Source organism: Acomys minous (genome assembly GCF_964271855.1).
Source record: "Acomys minous genome assembly, chromosome: 13".
Classification (NCBI taxonomy): domain Eukaryota; kingdom Metazoa; phylum Chordata; class Mammalia; order Rodentia; family Muridae; genus Acomys; species Acomys minous.
Genome location: NC_140495.1, coordinates 4,197,861 through 4,217,377, shown reverse-complemented (window position 1 = coordinate 4,217,377; position 19,517 = coordinate 4,197,861). Strand labels below are relative to the sequence as shown.

Below are 19,517 nucleotides of genomic sequence, written 5' to 3'. Positions count from 1 at the left end.
GTGGGTGCTGGGAATTGAACCCAGGTCCTTTGTCTTTAGTTGCTGAGCTGTTTCTCCATCCCTGGTTATATTTCTTAGGGAAAGTTTCTGTTTCTTTTGCCTGATGTATTTCTACCTGTAGAGTCCAGTGGTCTTATGGCCAGTGGGAATTGCTCTTGTGTTGTATACATTATATTCTTGAATTACAAATGTTTGGATTCTTGTCAGGAATCTTTTAAAAAATACTTTTAGGCTGGGCACGGTGGCTTTAGTCCCAGCACTCAGGAGGCAGAGGCGGCTGGATCACTGTGAGTTCAAGGCCAGCCTGGTCTACAAAGTGAGTCCAGGACAGCCAAGGCTACACAGAGAGACCCTGTCTTGAAAACCTAAAAATGAAACCAAATCAAACCAAACCAAAAACTTTCAAACAATTTATTTATTGTGTTTATGTGTATGGGCATTTTGTCTGCATGTATGTCTTATGTACCATGTACATGCCTGGTACCTGCAGAGGTCAGAAGAGGCCACCAGATCCCACAGAGCTAGAGTTACCAAGAGATGACTGGGAGCTTCCGTGTGGGTGCTGGGAATTGAGCCTGGGTCCTCTGCTCGAGCAGCCATGGTCTTAACCCCTGAGCCATCTCTCCAGCCCCCAAGTCAGGAATCTTGTTGGATTTTCTGTCTCTCTCTTTCTCTTTCCCTACCTCTGGGGTTTGTTTGTAGAGTCTGACAGCTTATGAATGTTTTTGGTATGTGTGTATACGTGCATTTTCCTGTAGGTGTGTGTGGAGGCCGGAGGCCAACCTTGGGTCTCATTGCACAGGCCGCTGTTCACATTGTTGTTTGTGACAGAGTCTTTCATGTTTGCCTGGAGCTCACTGACTGCCAGTGAGCCCCAGGGGTCCTTTTGTTTCTGCCTCCCTTTGGGGGGATCACAGATGCTGGCTGATGATATTATTATTATTATTATTATTATTATTATTATTATTATTATTAAAATGTGGGTTCTAGAGGATTAAACTCAGGCCTTTGTGTTTGCAAGGCGAGCACTTCACTGGCAGAGCTAGCCCCCAGCACAAGTGTTTGTATTGGCAAGGATTTCAGACAACATCAGTGGTGGCCAGTGGTGGCCTTCTTCAGGGGTCTGGCTTGGATGCAATGCTTTTAAGACATCACATCCTATCCTTACCACAAAGAGAGCTTCACTGAGCAATTTCTTTTTAGTTTAACTGATTTATTAGTAATTAATTTGTGTATATATAATGTATGTATGCATGTTAATATGTGTGAGCATGGGCATACATGGGGTCAAAGGGCGATTCTGAAGTTTAATTTACTTTATCTAACTTGTATTTAAAAAAAAAACACCATGTCACCTACCAGACTGACAAAAATGTGAGCGTTTTGGGGCTGGAGAGATAGTTCGGTAGGTAAGAGCACTGGCTGTCCTATCGGAGGCCTCTGTTTGACTCCTAGCACCCACACTGTGGGTCACAACCCTCTGTAGCACCGGTTTCAGGGAACCAGACGCCCTCTACTGGCCTCTTTGGGCACCAGGCATGCACATGGTACACGTACATACATGTAGGCAAAACATCCGTGTAACTTTAAAAAGAAGCTCTTTGTATATTATATCTGTTATATTATTCTGGCATTGCTTTCCTTGGCTGCGGATGTTGTGTCTTTTGGTGTGGCGTGGTTTTTGATTCCTTTAGTCATATCAACTTGTACTGACTCTTGTCGGCTTCTTCTCGAGGTAACCCCTTCTCCTGATGCTGATTAGGACAGCTCTGACACGCGTCAAGCTTTCCTGTGGGTCTGCTTTTCAGTTCTAGTTTTCCACTCTGCTGTTCCATTTGCCTAGTTTTAGGCCATCGCTACACTATTTTATGTTTAATTAATTTGTTGTAAAATATAGGGTCTCCTCATGTGGCCCAAGCTGGACAGAACTTTCTGTGTAGTCAAGGGTTACCTTAAATTTATGACCCTCATACTTCCTGTCCTGAGTGTTGGCATTGCAGCATGTTTTAAACTCTGGCCTGCAAGAATGCATTTCCATAATAAATGTGTGAGAACAACTGTTACTGTTTTCAGACTTTAAAACATTATTTAATTTTTAATCTTTTATTTATATTTTTGAGAAGTTCGTACAATATATTTTGATGACATTCTTTCTTGCTTCCCAACTCCTGTCTGTTGTCATCAAACACATGGGTTCTGATTTGTGCTGGCCAGCTGCCTCAGAGTGTGGTCTGCCTTTATTTTTATTTTTTTAAAGATTTATTCATTTATTATGTATGTTCTGCCTGCACATACACCCGCAGGCCAGAAGAGGGCACCAGATCTCATTATAAATGGTTGTGAGCCACCATGTGGTTGCTGGGAATTGATCTCAGAACCTTTGGAACAGCAGTCAGTGCTCTTAACCTCTGAGCCATTTCTCCACCCTCGAACTCTGTCCTTAAGAGTGCGTGATATACCCGATGTCCTCCATGCTACATTCTCCTGCTTCTTGTCTGGGGTGGGACTTTGTATTCCCTTCCCCTTGTTCATTCTGGGATTTGGGATTTTGGACTCTTCTCCTTGATTCCTAGACATTTGCTCTTTTGTGAGCTGCACGCTGATTGGTTACGTTTGTGAGTCGCACGCTGATTGGCTACCGGGTGTCTTGGTTGCTCTATTGGCTCCAAAGGAAACTATTTAAGATCTTTGCTGATTTTAGTAAGAAGTGCGTGCCATCCATTAGTTTACTTTGAGAAACATTTCTTTATGATGTAGATCTTTTCCATCTACAGTTTTTTTTTTTTAATTTAGTCATGTTACATATTTTTCCCCATAGAAATTTGGACATTTTAAATTTCTTTTTATTTCTGGGTATTTCAAGATTTTGTTGCTATTGTGAATATAAAATTTCCAGTTACTTTCTCCCTCTTCATCTTCCTTACTTCATCTCTCTGGGTGTTTGTATGCTCCTTCTGTCTTTAAACCTTCTAAAATTAGATCAGAAGCCAGGCCACAAGGAAGGAGGAGAGATCCTTACTCATTAGGGGAATGGGAAGGTTCTGGAAAGACTCTAGAAGGAGCTTCCTTTTTGAGCGAGATCTCATTCAGGCCAGGGGTGAGCTGTGCAGGTTTTAAAAACCATTAAGTGTCAGGTATGGTGGTGTACGCCTTTAACCCCAACACTCAAGAGGCAGAGAAGGGCGGATCTCTGTGAGTTTGAGGCCAGCCTGGTCTACAGAGTGAGTTTTAGGAAAGCCAGGGCTACACAGAGAAACCCTGTCTTTAAAAAAACCCAACCCGCACCCCCCAAAAAAAGTTGAAAAAAATTTCAGAAAATGCTGCAGGTATTTTAAGGTAAAAGGTAACAACACTCAACTGCAGTATATAAATCTGAAATGTAAGTAAGATATAGTTTACTTTCTCTTAACTGTGCATTCTTTTTTTTTAATGTTTTAAATTTTTTAATATTTATTTATTATTATGCATACAGTGCTGAAAAGGGCATCAGATCACATTATAGATGGTTGTGAGCTACCATGTGGTTGCTGGGAATTAAATTCATGACCTCTGGAAGAGCAATCAGTGCTCTTAACCGCTGAGCCATCTCTCCAGCCCCAACTGTGTATTCTTTAATTTTTAAAAGCTTACTTAAGAAAATTATTTTTATGTGCATGGACGTTTTGCCTGCCTGCCTGTCAGTTTACCATACCATGCCCGGTGCTTGTAGAGGCCAGGAGATCTCCTGGAACTGGAGTTACAGATGGCTGAGAGGCGCAGGGGCTGATGGGAGCTGAACCTGGGGTCTCCGGAAGATCGGCCCGTGTTGTCAAGTGAAGGGCCATCCCTCGGTCCACTTAGCTGTATCTTCACATGTAAATATCCTCGAGGGAAAAAGTGACCAGATGTTTTATGGTGGTTCACTATGGCGCAAGAACATCAGGGTTCCTTTTACTAACGCAGGCTTTCTAGTTCCGGAAAGGATTTCTTTGTGATGTTCTTACGCCTTCTTTGTTGTGTGGTTGCCGTACAAAGCTATGGTGTGCTTCTGGATAGCCTCCGCTTTACATATCGGAGGTGTGTGCGCCCCACCAGGGCTGTCTTAAATCCTTTTTTTCTTTTCTTTTTTTTTTTTTTTTTTTGAGACAGACACATGGGCAACTTCTGCAAGTCATTTCTCTCTATTGTGGTTTCCCGGGATTGAACTCAAGGTGGCCAGACTTGCTTGGGTTTGCCCTGCTGGGCCATTTTACTTGCATAATTATTGGGTTTAGTTTTATTTTAATAAATATTAAATTTAATAGCAATATTATGTTTAATAGTTATTTAAATATTTAATAAAATATTTGATAAATATTTTATTTGTTTATCTCATATCTCAGGCTGGCCTTGAACTTCCTAGTCAGCCAAGGGTGACCTTGAACTCCTGATTCTCTTTCTCTTCCTCCTGGAGTGCTGGAGAGAGATATATTCAGGGGCCTCTTGCATGCTGTGCAAGTAGTCTAGCAACAAGGTGGATCCCAGTGCACGGAATATTGCAAAAACAAAGTAAAATCTGTAAAGCAAAGGCCATAATGAATCCACTCAGTGTTATTTCTTTTGCTGCTGCCATTTGTGTAGATTTGTATCAATATATTAGTTACACTGTTTTGTGGTGGGGGCAAGAAAGATGCTATAACCTGCTGTTGTGTAGCACTCAGCTGCTGTTTAGCGCTCAGCTGTCCTGACTGGACGTTTGGGGACACTGTAACCAGTGAGCTGGAGGCACTCCGGGCTGTTTTTCTGCCACCAGGGGAGTTAGTATCCCAGAGATTATCTAGGGACTATGACCGCTCTACTTGGAGAAGGGGAAAACGTTCTTTTCAGTTTTAGGCTGCCTGAGCCAGGCTTGCTGGCGGGGGTCTGCAGTCAAAGCACTCTGGAGGCAGGCAGATCGCTGTGCATTCAAAGTCAGCGTTGTCCACACGGCACATTCCAGACTAGCCAGGACAAATCTTTGCCTAATTAAAAAAAAAAAAGAAAAAGAAAAAGAAAAAGTTTGAAGCCGGCATGGTGGTCATACCTGTAATCCCAGCACTGGGGAGATGGAGGATTCTCTGCTCCATAGTGGTTTCAGGCCCCCTGTGTTACATGAGATCCTGTCTGAAAAAAGACCAACCAAACAAACAATTTTGGACAGAGCAAGTGAGTTTACAATATATAACTTTTATTTTTATTTTTTGGTTTTTCGAGACAGGGTTTCTCTGTGTAGCCTTGGCTGTCCTGGACTCGCTTTGTAGACCAGGCTGGCCTCGAACTCACAGAGACCCACCTGCCTCTGCCTCCCAAGGGCTGGGATTAAAGGCCTGTGCCGCCACCGCCTGACTGTAGTGGTAATTCTTGAAGTATCCTTTGTCTAATGCAGAGAAGTTGCAGGAGGCACACAGGCGTGGGAATGGGGCCTCAAGGGAATTTTCTGTCAGAATTTAAGTTTACATGCTAAAAACTGACAGAAATGGGAAAGGATATTAAATGGATAAACACAAAGACATAGTCATGTAAAATTACTTTTAGATGATAAAATCAGGTAAAACATTTAAAACAAACATAAGAAATACAGTTTGTTATGTGCTGGGGGGTAATGGCACATGCCTTTAATCCCAGCCCCTGGGAGGCAGAGGCAGGTAGATCGCTGTGAGTTCGAGGCCAGCCTGGTTTACAAAGTGAGTCCAGGACAGCCAAGGCTACACAGAGAAACCCTGTCTCAAAAAACAAAAACAAAAACAAAAACAAAAACAAACAAACTATATATAGTTTGTTATGTGTGTTTTAAAGATCTTTATGTTATGTATATATGTAAATGCCTGCGTGTATGTACGTGTACCATGTGCATGCCTAGCACCTGTGGAGGTCAGGAGAGGGCATCAGATGGAGCTGGGGTTACAGATGGTTGTGTGCCTCCCGGTGGATGCTAGGAGCTGAATCCAGGTCCTCAGTGGGAGCCCTTAAAAGCCCAGGCTGTTACTGTATCATCATCCCTTCCCTGTTCTTCCCTTGAGCTCTACATGATTCTGTTGGCTGTCAGCACTGTCCTGTGATCACACAGCTGTGGCTCCCAGGCGACCTTGGGCGGAGAGCCAGGATGTTCCCAGCGCAGCACAGGTTCCACCACCTAGACCTTTGTCGACTTTTTGTTTGTTTGTTTGTTTGTTTGTTTTTTTGAGACAGGGTTTTTCTGTGTTAGTCTTGGCTGTCCTGGACTCGCTTTGTAGACCAGGCTGGCCTTGAACTCATAGTGATCCACCTGCCTCTGCCTCCCAAGTGCAGGCATTAAAGGCATGCGCCACCACGCCTGGCTCTTGATTATGTTCTTAACAGCAAACTTATTTTGTTTTTTGGAAAAAAAAAAGACCTTTCGTAAATCTAGACTTTGGGCCCCCAGGATCTGCATAAAAGCTGGGTGGTCAGGTTTGGCAGCTTGCTTGTAGTTCTAACACTCAGGAGGCAGAGACAGGAGATCTCTCGAACAAGCTAAGTAGGTGATTTAGTCTAATCGGTGAGCTCTGGGTTCAGTGAGAGACCCCACCTTAAAATATAAGGTGGAGCCCGCTTGAAGGAGACATGACTTCTGCATGCGTGTACACACAAATACACATTCACCTGCACACATAGGTATGGCCAAACACACAGGTGAGCACCATTACACACATGCGAGCTCGCTACGCACGCACACACGCACGCACGCACGCACGCACGCACGCACGCACGCACGCACGCAGAAAACCACATACATAAGCATTACTAAATGCCCTCATCCGAGTTCGGCATCTTTGCTCTGCAAAACAACGCCGAATGTGGACCTTGAGCAGAAGCGGCCCCTGCCTGACGTGCTGTTTTGTGTCTCCTCTCACCTCCCCTCAACAATGGTCTCCAGTGAGATGAGTCAGAAAATGGCCAAGGAGGGCCCCAGGCTCTCTAAGAACCAGAAGTTTTCGGAGCACTTCAGCATCCACTGTTGCCCACCCTTCACCTTTCTCAACTCCAAGCGTGAGATCGTGGACCGCAAGTACAGCATCTGCAAGAGCGGTTGCTTCTACCAGAAGAAAGAGGAGGACTGGATCTGCTGTGCCTGCCAGAAGACCAGGTGAGCGAGGGCTTTGGGCCAGGTCTGCACCACACTCCCCTTGTTTGTGACCGTGACCGTCAGCTCCCTGTTAGGAAGGTACTGGAGGGCTAGCAGAAGGCGGGAGGGAGGGCAGGGCTTTCCTGCTGTTTCCAGCTCCTGCCAGCAACGTCCCTTAAGCGATGGTGGAGAGCCCGGGCTGCAGCCTCCAGCATCCTTTGGCCCTCTCTGCACCAGCCGCCGCCGTGCCACGTCCCCTCAGAGGCCCAAGCACCAGCCAGCTGCGTCCCCCGTGGTGGTCAGAGCGCCGCCAGCCAAGCCAAAGTCCCCTCCGAGGCCAGCCAAGCCAAGGTCCCCTTCGAGGACTGAGCGCCAGCCGCGTCCCCGCCCAGAGGTCCGACCACCTCCAGCCAAGCAGAAGCCCCCTCAGAAGCCCCCTCAGAAGCCTAAGCAACCAGCACGCAGCAGCCCCATCAGAGGGCCAGGGGCCAGCCGCGGGGCGTCTCCCACCAGAGCTCCTAGGTTCTGGTAACACCATCTCTTGCCTTTTGTCCCCAACTAGCCTAAGGTCAGTCGCTGCTCTCTGCAAGTACTAACTAACATGGGGCTCTCTCCACAGTTCCAAGCCTGTGTAATCCACTCCCTGCATTAAACCCCCTCTGTTTGAAACACCTGTTGTGGCTTCAGTTTTTCCAGATGTTACAGGTCCTCACTTCAGATGGCTGTGCCTGTGCCATCCCACAGGACTGGAAGTCACTAATTTATCAGCTCATAGTACTGATGACAGTGGCAGACTGGGCATATGAGTATCCTCTACCTCCCCCACCCCCACTCCCTCCCCCCACCTCCGCCCCTACCCCTTGTGCCTCAGAGAGGGTATCAGTAACTCCTGGGAGCTGTGTCTCTGTACATGTGAAAGGAGCATTATGTTTACACTCTATCCCGTCACCCTCCTGGCACGGTTTCACCAGATATTAGCCTCGGTGGCAATCCACTCATTTGTTTGGTCTTTAAGTCACTCAGCAAACTGTGCTGCCTATCTCTAAGGTTCTATATGCTGCCCTGGGGAGAGGAATTTAATTTGTAACTTCTGAGTACCAGGGGAGAGACTAGCTAGCCCTGGTGTGCAGTATAAACACTCTAATCCTGCCATACTCAGGATGTACACGCCCATGGGAGCCCCAACAGGGACTTGCCAGCTCTGCCATGACAGCCTGAGGCTTCACAGACCAGGGTAAACCAGTTTCCTTCCTTCTTTTTGAGACAGGATCTCACACTGTGGTTCAGGCTTGCCGGGAGCTTATTCTGTATCTAAGGTTGACTTCAAACTCATAACTGCCATGCTTGGCGGGGACTCCTCCTCCTCCTCCTCCTCTTCCTCCTCCTTTTCCTTCTCTATAGACTTTGTTTTTTTGATACAGTTTTAGGCCTACAGCAAAACTGAGGGAAAGACAGAAACTTCTCCTCTATCCCCTGCCCTGTACACACGGTAGCCAACATCTTACTGTTTGGAAATACATTTGTTGGGTGAGTCAGTAGCAAGCACTTGAGCACTCACTCGTTGTCCACTTCCTTCTCACTCTTCCGCTCGGCACCCCCCACCCCCACCCTTGGCGCAGCTTTTGAGGACCCTTTTGAGAACCTCATGCAGGGGTCAGCAGGGAAACTTGAGGGTGTCTTCATTTTCAGACACAGAAACAACCCTGGCTGTAACATCCCTGAATATGTGGCCCGTGTCATCTGTGGCAGCTGCTGTTTGTGATACACCCCCCCCCAATGAAATTGTTGGGTGAGATAAAAGATTTATCCAGCAAAGGAACTAACTGGCTACTGCTCACTAAACCGCAGTAGAGCAGTGTATCCAGGTTGAGTGGTCAGTGACTAAGTCCCTCTGAGGGACTGGAGTAAACAGGAGGTTGGCTCAGCGCTAACGTCTGATACACAGAAGTGTCCAGAACAACAAACAAAACAAAACAAAGCTGGGCAGTGGTGGCGCACGCATTTAATCCCAGCACTCGGGAGGCAGAGGCAGGCTGATCGCTGTGAGTTCGAGGCCAGCCTGGTCTACGACGCGAGCCCAGGACAGCCAAGGCTAACACAGAGAAACCCTGTTTCAAAAAACCAAACCCGACCAAAACAAAACAGAAGTGGCCAGAAAATGGAGGGAGCTCAGGATGTGCATTTTGTACAGAAGAGGCAGTCCTCCATGCAGCGCTAAGTGATGGCTTTGGGGGTGCTTGGAGTTCAAGTCGGGGAATGGAAAGGACGAAGAAGACAACGAGAATAAACATCTCAGACACAGGGCAGCCGGACCCAGCCTCGCTCACTCTGGGTATCAGCTGAGGTGATTCCACGGGCTGTACCCTACCTCCCGGGAACACAGGAGCAGCTTCCTAATGGCCCCCTGAGCCTCTCAAGCACCCTCGACCCCCACCCAGTGCTCAAGTCCCCTTCTCAGAATCCCAGAGGTCTAAGGTAACGTGTGCTAGAAGAAATACTTAACCACCACACTGTTTATTTCCTGTATTGATCTGACTATTTCACATCAGAGGTGTAGGAGGTACATTAATGGAAGCAACATATGCCCGATCAGGGCAGCTGGGTCAGACATTTAGAAAGGGCTACGGAGGAGGTGTTCTGAAGCTGACTGGTTTGCAGATGCGACGCTGTTCCTGAAGTATTGTGTTGAGAAGTCAAACAATGTGGACAAAGGCCTTCTTTAGATCTATAATAACGCTTTTGAAAAGACCCTCTCCTAAAAACGAGAGAATAACTCAACTTTAGAAATGATTGGGCTTGGCTGGGCGTGGTGGCGCACGCCTTTAATCCCAGCAGAGGCAGGCCGATAGCTCTTGAGTTTGAGGCCAGCCTGGTCTACAAAGTGAGTTCAAGACAGCCAAGGCTACACAGAGAAACCCTGTCTTGAAAAACAACAACAACAAAAAAAAAAAAAAAAAAAAGAAAAGAAAGAAAAAGAAAGAAAGAAAGAAAAATGATTATATATGGTTTTCAGTATCTCAATGGAAGGTAGACACATCTAATTTTTCTTTTTTAATAATTTTTATTTATTTTTATGTACATTTGACATTTGGTATACATGAATATCTGTGTGAGGGGGCCGGATCCACTGAAACTTGAGTTCCAGACAGTTGTGAGCTGCCGTGTAGGTGCTGGGAATTGAACCTGGGTCCTCTAGAAGAGCAGCCAGTGCTCTTAACCACTAAGCCATCTCTCCAGCCCGACATGTCTGTTTTTCAGTGGGAGGTTCCTACTGGTTTATTTCTTTCCATGTCTTTAAGATTTGGGATTTAACATCAGGACTCTGAGACCTTGGAGCTGCCACTGTAAGACACTGTCACCCTAAGTGTTGAGATCCACAGCCCGGGGAAACTAGGCCGTGTAATGAAAAAGTCCCTTTTCTCAACTTCAATTTCCACTGTTCATTATTACTAGTAAGAAAAGAAAATTTTATTTGTACACTAATCTTATATATTGTGATTTTACTTATTCTTGCTTTTTTTTTTTTTTTTTTGGTAAAGCCTGGGATCTTACGCATCGTAATCGCTCAGTAGACACAGTGTGCATTTCCTGTTTCAATCTGTATAACTATGTGCGTACGTTTTGAGCTGCTCTCTTCCTGAAAACGCATTTTGAGATACGGCTTAGTGTCTCCAAGGTTTATTGTCAAGCTAGAGAGTGGCCCCTGACCTGCAGGAGTCCCAGTCGCTGCCAGAGTCGCTATGGCAGCAACTGCCAATCCTTAGATATTGGCGTCACCTTGATGTTCAATGAGAGATGTGCACTGGAGACCTTGGATTCAGTTTACGTGATGTCTTCCAACTCTGATCTGCATTTAGAGCCAGTCTGTTCTTGGAGGGAGCCTACACTCCTACAGTGATCTTCCGTAAATGGATTTAGGGTGTTTGCTTCTTCAATCGTACACTGTCCTGTTTGTTTCTTATGCTCTGCTATATGGGAAATCTTTGTACCTTCAAAGCTAGGCTGGAGTAAGATCAGGGCGGTTCACGTGACCGCTGACGGTCATGGGCTCCCATCCCCTATCTTCCTATTTTGCTTGGCCAGGACAAACGGTGTCAGATGTCTCCTGGAGACCAAGCATTCCTCCCTCTAATTAGGGAGCTGTGGTGACATCAGCAGTGAGGAGCCCGCTACTGCCCTCTGCCTGTGGCCCCTCACACTGCGTGCTGAGCAGGTGGCTGCCTTCTGCTGGGCATGGATTTGTTTACCTGTGTCTCCCTGGAGGGCTGTGTGTAAACTGCGCTCAGGCAATCTTACGCTCTCCAGAGCCTAACTCAGGGCCTGGCTGATGTCAGTGACTGAAGGAGACCAAGTCACACACCTCACAGCCTGACACAGAGAAGGTGAGGACGTTAGCATCAGGTCTGAGTCCACGCTTTCAGATAAACGTGTGGCCCGTACGTGTCTGGGCCACGTTATTCAGTGTTGCTTATCTTTTTGAATGTAGTTCATTCCCTATGAAGTTAGGGACACGTCAAGCTGCTTAGAATGTTACAGGGCTTGTATACTTTACATGTGTGTTTGTGTACACATTTACGTTTGGGGCCGTGGTCTCAGTTATGCTCTCCGTGCTGTGACAGGATGTCTGGGAGAGCATTGCCGGGAGGTTCATTTTGACTCAGAGTTTGAAGGGACACAGTCTGTCAGGGTGAGCAAGGTATGGAGGCAAGAACGTGAGATGGCGAGTCACATCCGCAGTCAGGAAGCAGAGAGGGGGGGGGCGGGAGGGAGGGAGAGAGAGGGAGGGAGAGAGGGCAAGAGAGAGAGAGAGAGAGAGAGAGAGAGAGAGAGAGAGAGAAATGGTGGCGCTCAGATCGAGTTCTCCTTCATAGTCAGTCCCCAGGGCTCCAGACCCGGTGCCCCCCAACATTCAGGCCAAGTCTTCTCTCCTCACTTACACCTTTCTGGGAACACTTCCACAGACACAGAGGTGCGTTTCCCTGGGGACTGTAAATCCAGGCAAGTTGACAGCGAGGATAGACTAGTCTATCCCAAATGATAAAACAGTTTTGTGTCTGATCCGGGAGTGGGATGTACTTACCCTACCATTGTGTTCTTTGGTATTGCAAAACTGCTTACAACCAGCAACCAGAAAATAAAAAATAAAAAATCATTATGCAAATAAACAGGAGGACTTAAAAAGTATATATAAAAATATAATATATTCCTAGGCTCAGTTCAGGGGGGAAAAAAACCCATCATTATCAGTTTTGGCCAGAGACTAACAGAATTGAGAAACCAAAGAGAGGAATTCTAAGGCAGGATTTCGGAGGAGAAAATTAACATCACAAGTGGTTCACTCAGAGGACCACTGAGTTCCTGTTCCTATAGGAACTGAGTTCAGTTCCCAGCACCCACATGGTACCTCAGAACTCTCTGTAACGGTCAGTCCTAGTGCCCTCTTCTGGAATCTGTGGGAACTGCATACATATGGCATTTGTACACATACTCATGAAATAAAAGCAAACACATCTTTTTAAAAAGGTCCACAAAGTCACAGTTATATTAAATGCCATACAGGAAATGGACACCACTTACCAATTTGTGAATTTTTCTTTTTCTTTCTATAAATCAGATTGAAAAGGAGGAGCAGGTCGACCCCCAGAAAAAAGTGACAGAGAAGGGATTTCCTGTGAGCGGACGGCCTTTGCCTCTGGACTTCCTGCTTCGCAACCCACCACCCTCAGACGCGTTACCTGGCCTCGAGTATGATGCAGGGCCAGACACCTGCTGATGCAACAACCACACATGCCCTCAGTCCCCATGGTGTGGGAGCCTTAGGGCAGTCTGCCTGGAGGTGAGGAGGGGGTCTTTGTGTCATGTTCCAGCCACTGAGTCCCGGAAGGACCCCGTGGCCTCCAGAGCTCAGGGAATGGGTCTTCTGGCTTCATCAGCAGTCTTTCCCCCTCTGTCAGGACACAGGCCTCAGGGTCTTTGGCAAAGGGACTGCAGAGCTGCCCCCCACACGTGCCCCCTCCCCACTTTTCCCCCTTTCCCTGCATCCCATTGCTGAACCTGGGCCTTGGTCAGTTTCTTTCTAATTCTCTGCCTGGCTCCTCTGTTCCCAGGCTGTTTCTGTTTACCTCCTTAATCACTAGTCAGAGCCAAAGGCATCGCTGATGAAGGTCCACATTAATTCCAGAGTATTACTAAGCTGTTATAGGATCTTTTGTTTTGTTTTTTTTTCAAGACAGGGTTTCTCTGTGTAGCCCTGGCTGTCCTGAACTCACTTCATAGACCAGGCTGGCCTCGAACTCACAGCAATCTGCCTGCCTCTGCTTCCTGAGTGCTGGCATTAAATGTGTGCTCTACCATACCCGGCTCATCCTAGGACTTTTAAACACAGTGCTGTTCAGATGAAAGGAAGTGTGTTAAAGTCCTGTGGCAGCTGTAGCTGACTTGTGTCAGAAACAGAAAAGGCTTGAAGCATCACTCTCCTCCCCCACTGCAGGCCGGTTCAACACCAGTCTCCAGCCTCACACAGGGTTTTGTGAGTTCCTGCCTCAGTCTCGGCAAGAACAACCCCTTTAAAGGGTTGTCTTTGACTCTCCTCGATGCACAGTTAGCACTCATCCGAATACTTCTCTGTCACCTGCACAGTTAGCACTCACCTGCACAGTTCTGTGTCACATGCACAGTTAGCACTCACCTGCACAGTTCTCTGTCACCTGCACAGTTAGCACTCACCTGCATAGTTCTGTGTCACCTGCACAGTTAGCACTCACCCGGATACTTCTCTGTCACCTGCACAGTTAGCACTCACCTGCACAGTTCTTGTCACCTGCACAGTAAGCACTGTGTCACCTGCACAGTTCTCTGTCACCTGCACAGTTAGCACTCACCTGCACAGTTCTTGTCACCTGCACAGTAAGCACTGTGTCACCTGCATAGTTCTGTGTCACCTGCACAGTAAGCACTGTGTCACCTGTACAGTTCTCTGTCACCTGCACAGTTAGCACTCACCTGCACAGTTCTCTGTCACCTGCACAGTTAGCACTCACCTGCATAGTTCTGTGTCACCTGCACAGTTAGCACTGTGTCACCTGCATAGTTCTGTGTCACCTGCACAGTAAGCACTGTGTCACCTGCACAGTTCTCTGTCACCTGCACAGTTAGCACTCACCTGCACAGTTCTCTGTCACCTGCACAGTTAGCACTCACCTGCACAGTTCTCTGTCACCTGCACAGTTAGCACTCACCTGCATAGTTCTGTGTCACCTGCACAGTTAGCACTGTGTCACCTGCATAGTTCTGTGTCACCTGCACAGTAAGCACTGTGTCACCTGCACAGTTCTCTGTCACCTGCACAGTTAGCACTCACCTGCACAGTTCTCTGTCACCTGCACAGTTAGCACTCACCTGCACAGTTCTGTGTCACCTGCACAATAAGCACTGTGTCACCTGCACAGTTCTGTGTCACCTGCACAGTTAGCACTCACCTGCACAGTTCTTGTCACCTGCACAGTAAGCACTGTGTCACCTGCATAGTTCTGTGTCACCTGCACAGTAAGCACTGTGTCACCTGCACAGTTCTCTGTCACCTGCACAGTTAGCACTCACCTGCACAGTTCTCTGTCACCTGCACAGTTAGCACTCACCTGCATAGTTCTCTGTCACCTGCACAGTAAGCACTGTGTCACCTGCACAGTTCTGTGTCACCTGCACAGTTAGCACTCAGCTGCACAGTTCTCTGTCACCTGCACAGTTAGCACTGTGTCACCTGCACAGTTCTCTGTCACCTGCACAGTTAGCACTGTGTCACCTGCACAGTTCTCTGTCACCTGCACAGTTAGCACTCACCTGCACAGTTCTGTGTCACCTGCACAGATCCATCAGCAGAACTCTGACTGCTTTCAGATTATATAATTTAGGAAGGTTGAACGGCTTCTGCCCTGTCCTCCCATCCCCTCCCCTCCCTTGAGGCATCCTGGACCCGGGTACATGTCCCCAGGCACTTATATAGGCCTAGAAAGAATGCTGGGAAATTTTCTGTCTCAAATCAAAATTCCTCAAATTCCCAGGGACAGCAGAGACCTGGTCCCCCATGCTTTCCCTGGCTGGGCCTCTCCATATAAGTTTGTGTTTGTGGTAAGGAGAGATTAAAAAAAAAAAGCACGTGGGGGGCGGGAGGGAGAGAGAAGGAACTTGGTCACCTGGAAAGGAGGAAAGTGTGTGCGTGTGTGTGTGTGTGTGTGTGTGTGTGTGTACGCATGAGGACTAGATGAGGACTAGAGTTCACATAATGTTGGGTGGGCCAGGAAACCCACTTCTAAATCTAGCATCAGCCGGTGGAGGCAGAGTATCCCCAGAGCAAGCTAACTAGGAAGACTAGCCATATCAGTGAACTCTGGGATCGATTGAGAACCCTGCCTCTGGAGGATGACTCCCAACATCAAACTCAGGGACCCCTGTGCACTGGCGCTCATCCGCTTGTAAACATGAACACACACACACACACACACACACACACACACACACACACACACACATACACACACATGAAAATGAGAGCACGCCAGGCTTGCGGTTCCTATAGGATGGACCCACCCTACTCAGGATCTAGAAGCCCTTTCCCCACGCAGCAAGACCGCAGCATCTCTGTTTTGTCCTCTCTCTTTTGTACATGTGACCAAATGTGGTCATCTATGCTTGGTGCTTGCTTCCGTGAGGGGGTTGCGTGCAAGCTCCTCTGAGCCCGGCATGCTCTGGCCCAGGTTCACACACAGGTGCGCTCCACTCAGGTACTCTCTCAGAGATTCTTCCACAGCACCTGCCTCCATCACTCGGAGCTCTGCTTGCCTTCCGGAAGCATCCCGCACACTTATTTGCTGTCTAATTCTTGCCTAATGTAAATCCCGTGGCTGCCATCTCTGGTCTATGCTGTCGTCTTCCGTTGTCTGGCAGCAATGAGAACTCAATAAATACTTGCTGACTGAAAGTCTTGGTTTTTAAATAATTTTCAAAAGTATGGCTACTTTTGAGGAATCTTAGGTAGTTCACAAGGACTTGCTGGTTCCCGTGGCAGGTCCCCGCTGGGTAGAGCAAGTGGGAGGTGAGGGGCAGGAATTCACAAACGTGAACCTAACACCCTCAGCCTAGCCTGGAAGGAAAGAGAGGATGGGCAGGGTTTGGGGTGAGCGGGAGGAAGATGGCAGGCATGCGATGAAGAGGCACGGGACAATTAGCTGATGGCGCTAAGAACCTAGGAGGTGGGCGGGAGCTTGGGGACAACAGGGAGGGAAACATCCATGACCCAAGGGGCCTTTTGGTTGGAATGGGAAAGAGGAAGCTGTAGACACAGTGAGTTTGCTAGTTCAGTGCTGAGGTGTGGGACACAAGGCAGCCGGTTCACACTGGGGGTCAGGGCCAGGTGGTGGCGTTAGGGACAGGAGGGAGGAAGGCAGAGGGGAGGATCACAAAGAAGTCACTCCAAATCACCTCTGTGAAGCTTACCTGCCCCGCATTTTGGAATGAATTTTCATTTCCTTTTTTAAAATGGTTGCTGTGTGTGTGTGTGTGTGTGTTTGTGTGTGTGTGTGCGCGCATGCCATGGTTCACTTGTGGAGGTCAGAGGACAACTTGAGGGAGTGAGTCCCTTCCCATGCAGGTTCTAGGGACACAAAGGAGTCTGGGTATCCGACAGCTCACTTCCTCCCCAGTTCTGACTGGCCAAACTCAAGTCTGTATGACAATGACAGTCACCTTCCCTGTACACCTGTCCTCTGTGGTGTTGATGGCTTAAGCTTCCATGGGAACAAGGGTGACTCACATAGGAGAGTCTCACCAGGACTTTCTCACTCAGGGAACATGATGGCCAGCTTGCTTAGCCCAGGGAGGTAGTTTTTAATGAGAAAGATAAAAACCGGGTTTGCGTATATGGTTTTCTTCATATCTATATAATTCATTTTGTCTTAAGATGTTAGCCACTTATTTAAAGCCCTTTAGGGGTGAACCAACTTTTACTTTCCACTCATGATTTGCAGTAACCCACCTGTCATGGAGTCCAGAGTGCTAAACACTGCCATATTATATATCAAAGCCAGGAATAGAAGCATCGGCCCTCAAGGTCATAGTCAAGTCTACGTATTACCTTGTCAACAGGCCCAGATTGCCTAGTGAAATAATCATCTAAATGTATTGGTGCCTGTCAACTTGACACACGAGAGTCTCCATGAGGGGCTCTCTAGATCCAGTCGAGCTGGGGGCATGTCGGTGGGAGTGTGCCTTAGTTTCCTTAGCTGGCAGGAAAGACCCAACCTGAAAGCGGCTGACGTCATGCCTGGATTTGGGGCTCTGGGAGCTATTGGAGTGGAGAAAGCTGCTGAGCACCAAGCACACGCTCACACCCATTGCACGGCTCACACTCATTTCTCTCTGTCCCTGACTGGGCACGCGTGACCAGCCATCTCCAGCTCCTGCAGTGGTGGAGTGTAACCTGGAATTGTGAGCTAAAACGACCCTTCCCTCCCCTTAGTGCTTTTATTTATTTATTTTTATTAATTTTATTTTTTAAAGATTTATTCATTTATTATTTATATAGTGTTCTGCTTGCATGCCAGAAGAGGGCACCAGATCTCATTATAGATGGTTATGAGCCACCATGTGGTTTCTGGGACTTGAACTCAGGACCTCTGGAAGAGCAGACAATGCTCTTAACCTTCAGCCCACTATTTTTATTTTTACATCAGAATACGTTATCACATCAACAGGACTGAAGCTGGGATTCAGGGGGACTGTGGACAAGTCGTCTATCCATCATTGTCTTGACTGGTAGAGGGAAGATGGTGACAACTGCCTTGCCCATCTCACAGTGCTGTTGTGAGGACCAAGAAAGAGTTTAGAATCTGAAGGTTCAGCCTGTCCGGATGGTAATGACGTTTGGAGGACCATCTGGAGGCAGCTGCAGTGCTCTGTCAAGGGGAACTGGGTAGAAGATGCAGGCCTTTCCCTAAAACCTGACACTAACTGGTGATGTCATGACAATCGCTCAGCCTGTGGCCGTTGAGTCACTTACCTGTTCAGTGAGCAGCCCAGATTAGAGGACCTTCCAGAGACTCGCCAGCCCAACCATTCTGTGGTTTAGTGGACGGTGTTGTCTCTTACCCCAATCAGCAGAGCTCAGATGTGCAGGATAAGGCCATGGAGTCTGCGTGGCTTCTGTGCGTGGAATGGGAGTGTACCCAGAGAAGCTGAGCCCCTCCACTTCCTGGATGGGAACGTTGCTGGCGGTGGGTCTGCCAAGCTCACCCCCCAGGAGTGATGCTTTGGTCTCAGTGGTTGAGCTACTCAGCCAGGATGCCCTCTAGCATGCCTACAGCTCCAGTCAGGGAACTAAAACTGTGTGTCTAGCTGGAACTTGTGTGTGTGTGTGTGTGTGTGTGTGTGTGTGTGTGTGTGAGAGAGAGAGAGAGAGAGAGAGAGAGAGAGAGAGAGAGAGAGAGAGAGAGAGAGAGAGAGAGAGAGAAAGGACAACTTTTGGGGGTCAATTCTCCCCATATCAAACTCAGCTTGGCATACTTGGTAACAAGCACCTTTACCCTCTGAGCCATCTTGCCAGATCTATCTATAACTTCTCTCTTCTCTCTCTCTCTCTCTCTCTCTCTCTCTCTCTCAATATTTATTTATTGTCTATATGGTGTTTTTGTCTGCATGTACTCTGCTTGCCAGAAGAGGGCGCCGGATCTCATTATAGATGGTTGTGAGCCACCATGTGGTTGCTAGGAATTGAAGTCAGGACCTTTGGCAGAGCAGCCAGTGTTTTTAATCTCTGAGCCATCTCTCCAGCTCCCTATCTATAACCTCTTAAATTATACTATTTTTTTTCTCATATTTTCTCTGAGTCCTATTTGGAACTTCTTTTGTTTCTATCTCAGAAAAGGCTTCTTCTCAGGAAGCTGGATGCAACTGTCAGAAACAAACAAGCTGCAGCTCCCAGGTGTGGAGGGAGAAGGGTTGAGCCAGTTTCAGGGACACGGCCTTGTGCTGGTCTTGGCCATCTTACTGACCCCCCATATCCTTGTATGGCCAAGGGCTATGGGGTTCAGGTGTTGGTCTCCATTCAGAGAGATGTACATCCTTTCCACAAAAGACAGGTACCCATAAAGAATGTGGGAGTCCAATGGGAAACACAGATGTGCAGCTGCAAGGAGAAGAGCTGGGGACTGAACACCCCCTTCAGAATTCTGGTTTTGACACTTTTTCTCTCCCTTCAGCACTTTGACGGTCCCGTTTCATCACCTCCCTCTATAACTGCCAATGAGAGATCTGCTGCCAGTCTTCTTGACCCTCCGTGGTAAGACTCTACTTCACCTTTGGTTACTTAAAAAAGATTTTTCCTCCTTGCCAGTGGTAGTCTGAACTTTCACTGTGACGTCACTAAGCACAGATTTGTGTGTTT

General features: G+C 47.6%; 1 protein-coding gene and 1 long non-coding RNA gene across 24 annotated transcripts in view; one reads left to right on the top strand and one right to left on the bottom strand.

Annotated features, from left to right (window-relative positions):
- The window catches only part of MOBP (myelin associated oligodendrocyte basic protein), a gene marked incomplete at its 3' end in the record, with an annotated part of 36,005 nt that overhangs the window by 14,676 nt on the left and 1,812 nt on the right, over window positions 1-19,517 (top strand). For 3 of the 5 annotated variants that reach the window (XM_084754483.1, XM_084754485.1, XM_084754484.1), the window contains exons 3-4: window positions 6,893-7,102; window positions 7,319-7,613. In XM_084754483.1, coding sequence (XP_084610609.1) covers window positions 6,897-7,102; window positions 7,319-7,613 — 501 coding nt within the window. In that variant the 5' untranslated portion in view covers window positions 6,893-6,896. Of the gene's footprint in view, window positions 1-6,892; window positions 7,103-7,318; window positions 7,614-12,695; window positions 12,918-19,332; window positions 19,413-19,517 lie in introns of those variants that run through there. The other 2 variants (XM_084754486.1, XM_084754487.1) reach the window with 2 other exon arrangements.
- LOC311581942 lies at window positions 12,931-16,082 on the bottom strand. Of its 19 annotated transcripts, none has more exons than XR_014773952.1 (10): window positions 14,841-16,082; window positions 14,761-14,779; window positions 14,643-14,718; window positions 14,522-14,540; window positions 14,423-14,460; window positions 14,183-14,338; window positions 14,065-14,102; window positions 14,004-14,022; window positions 13,925-13,962; window positions 12,931-13,826 (listed from the first exon to the last, which is right to left on the bottom strand). It is a non-coding gene; the product is annotated as an uncharacterized lncRNA (long non-coding RNA). The 19 variants fall into 19 exon arrangements; XR_014773953.1 differs by lacking the exon at window positions 14,522-14,540 and adding an exon at window positions 14,541-14,559 and having other exon boundaries at window positions 14,183-14,319; window positions 14,404-14,498; window positions 14,643-14,699; XR_014773954.1 differs by having other exon boundaries at window positions 14,643-14,699.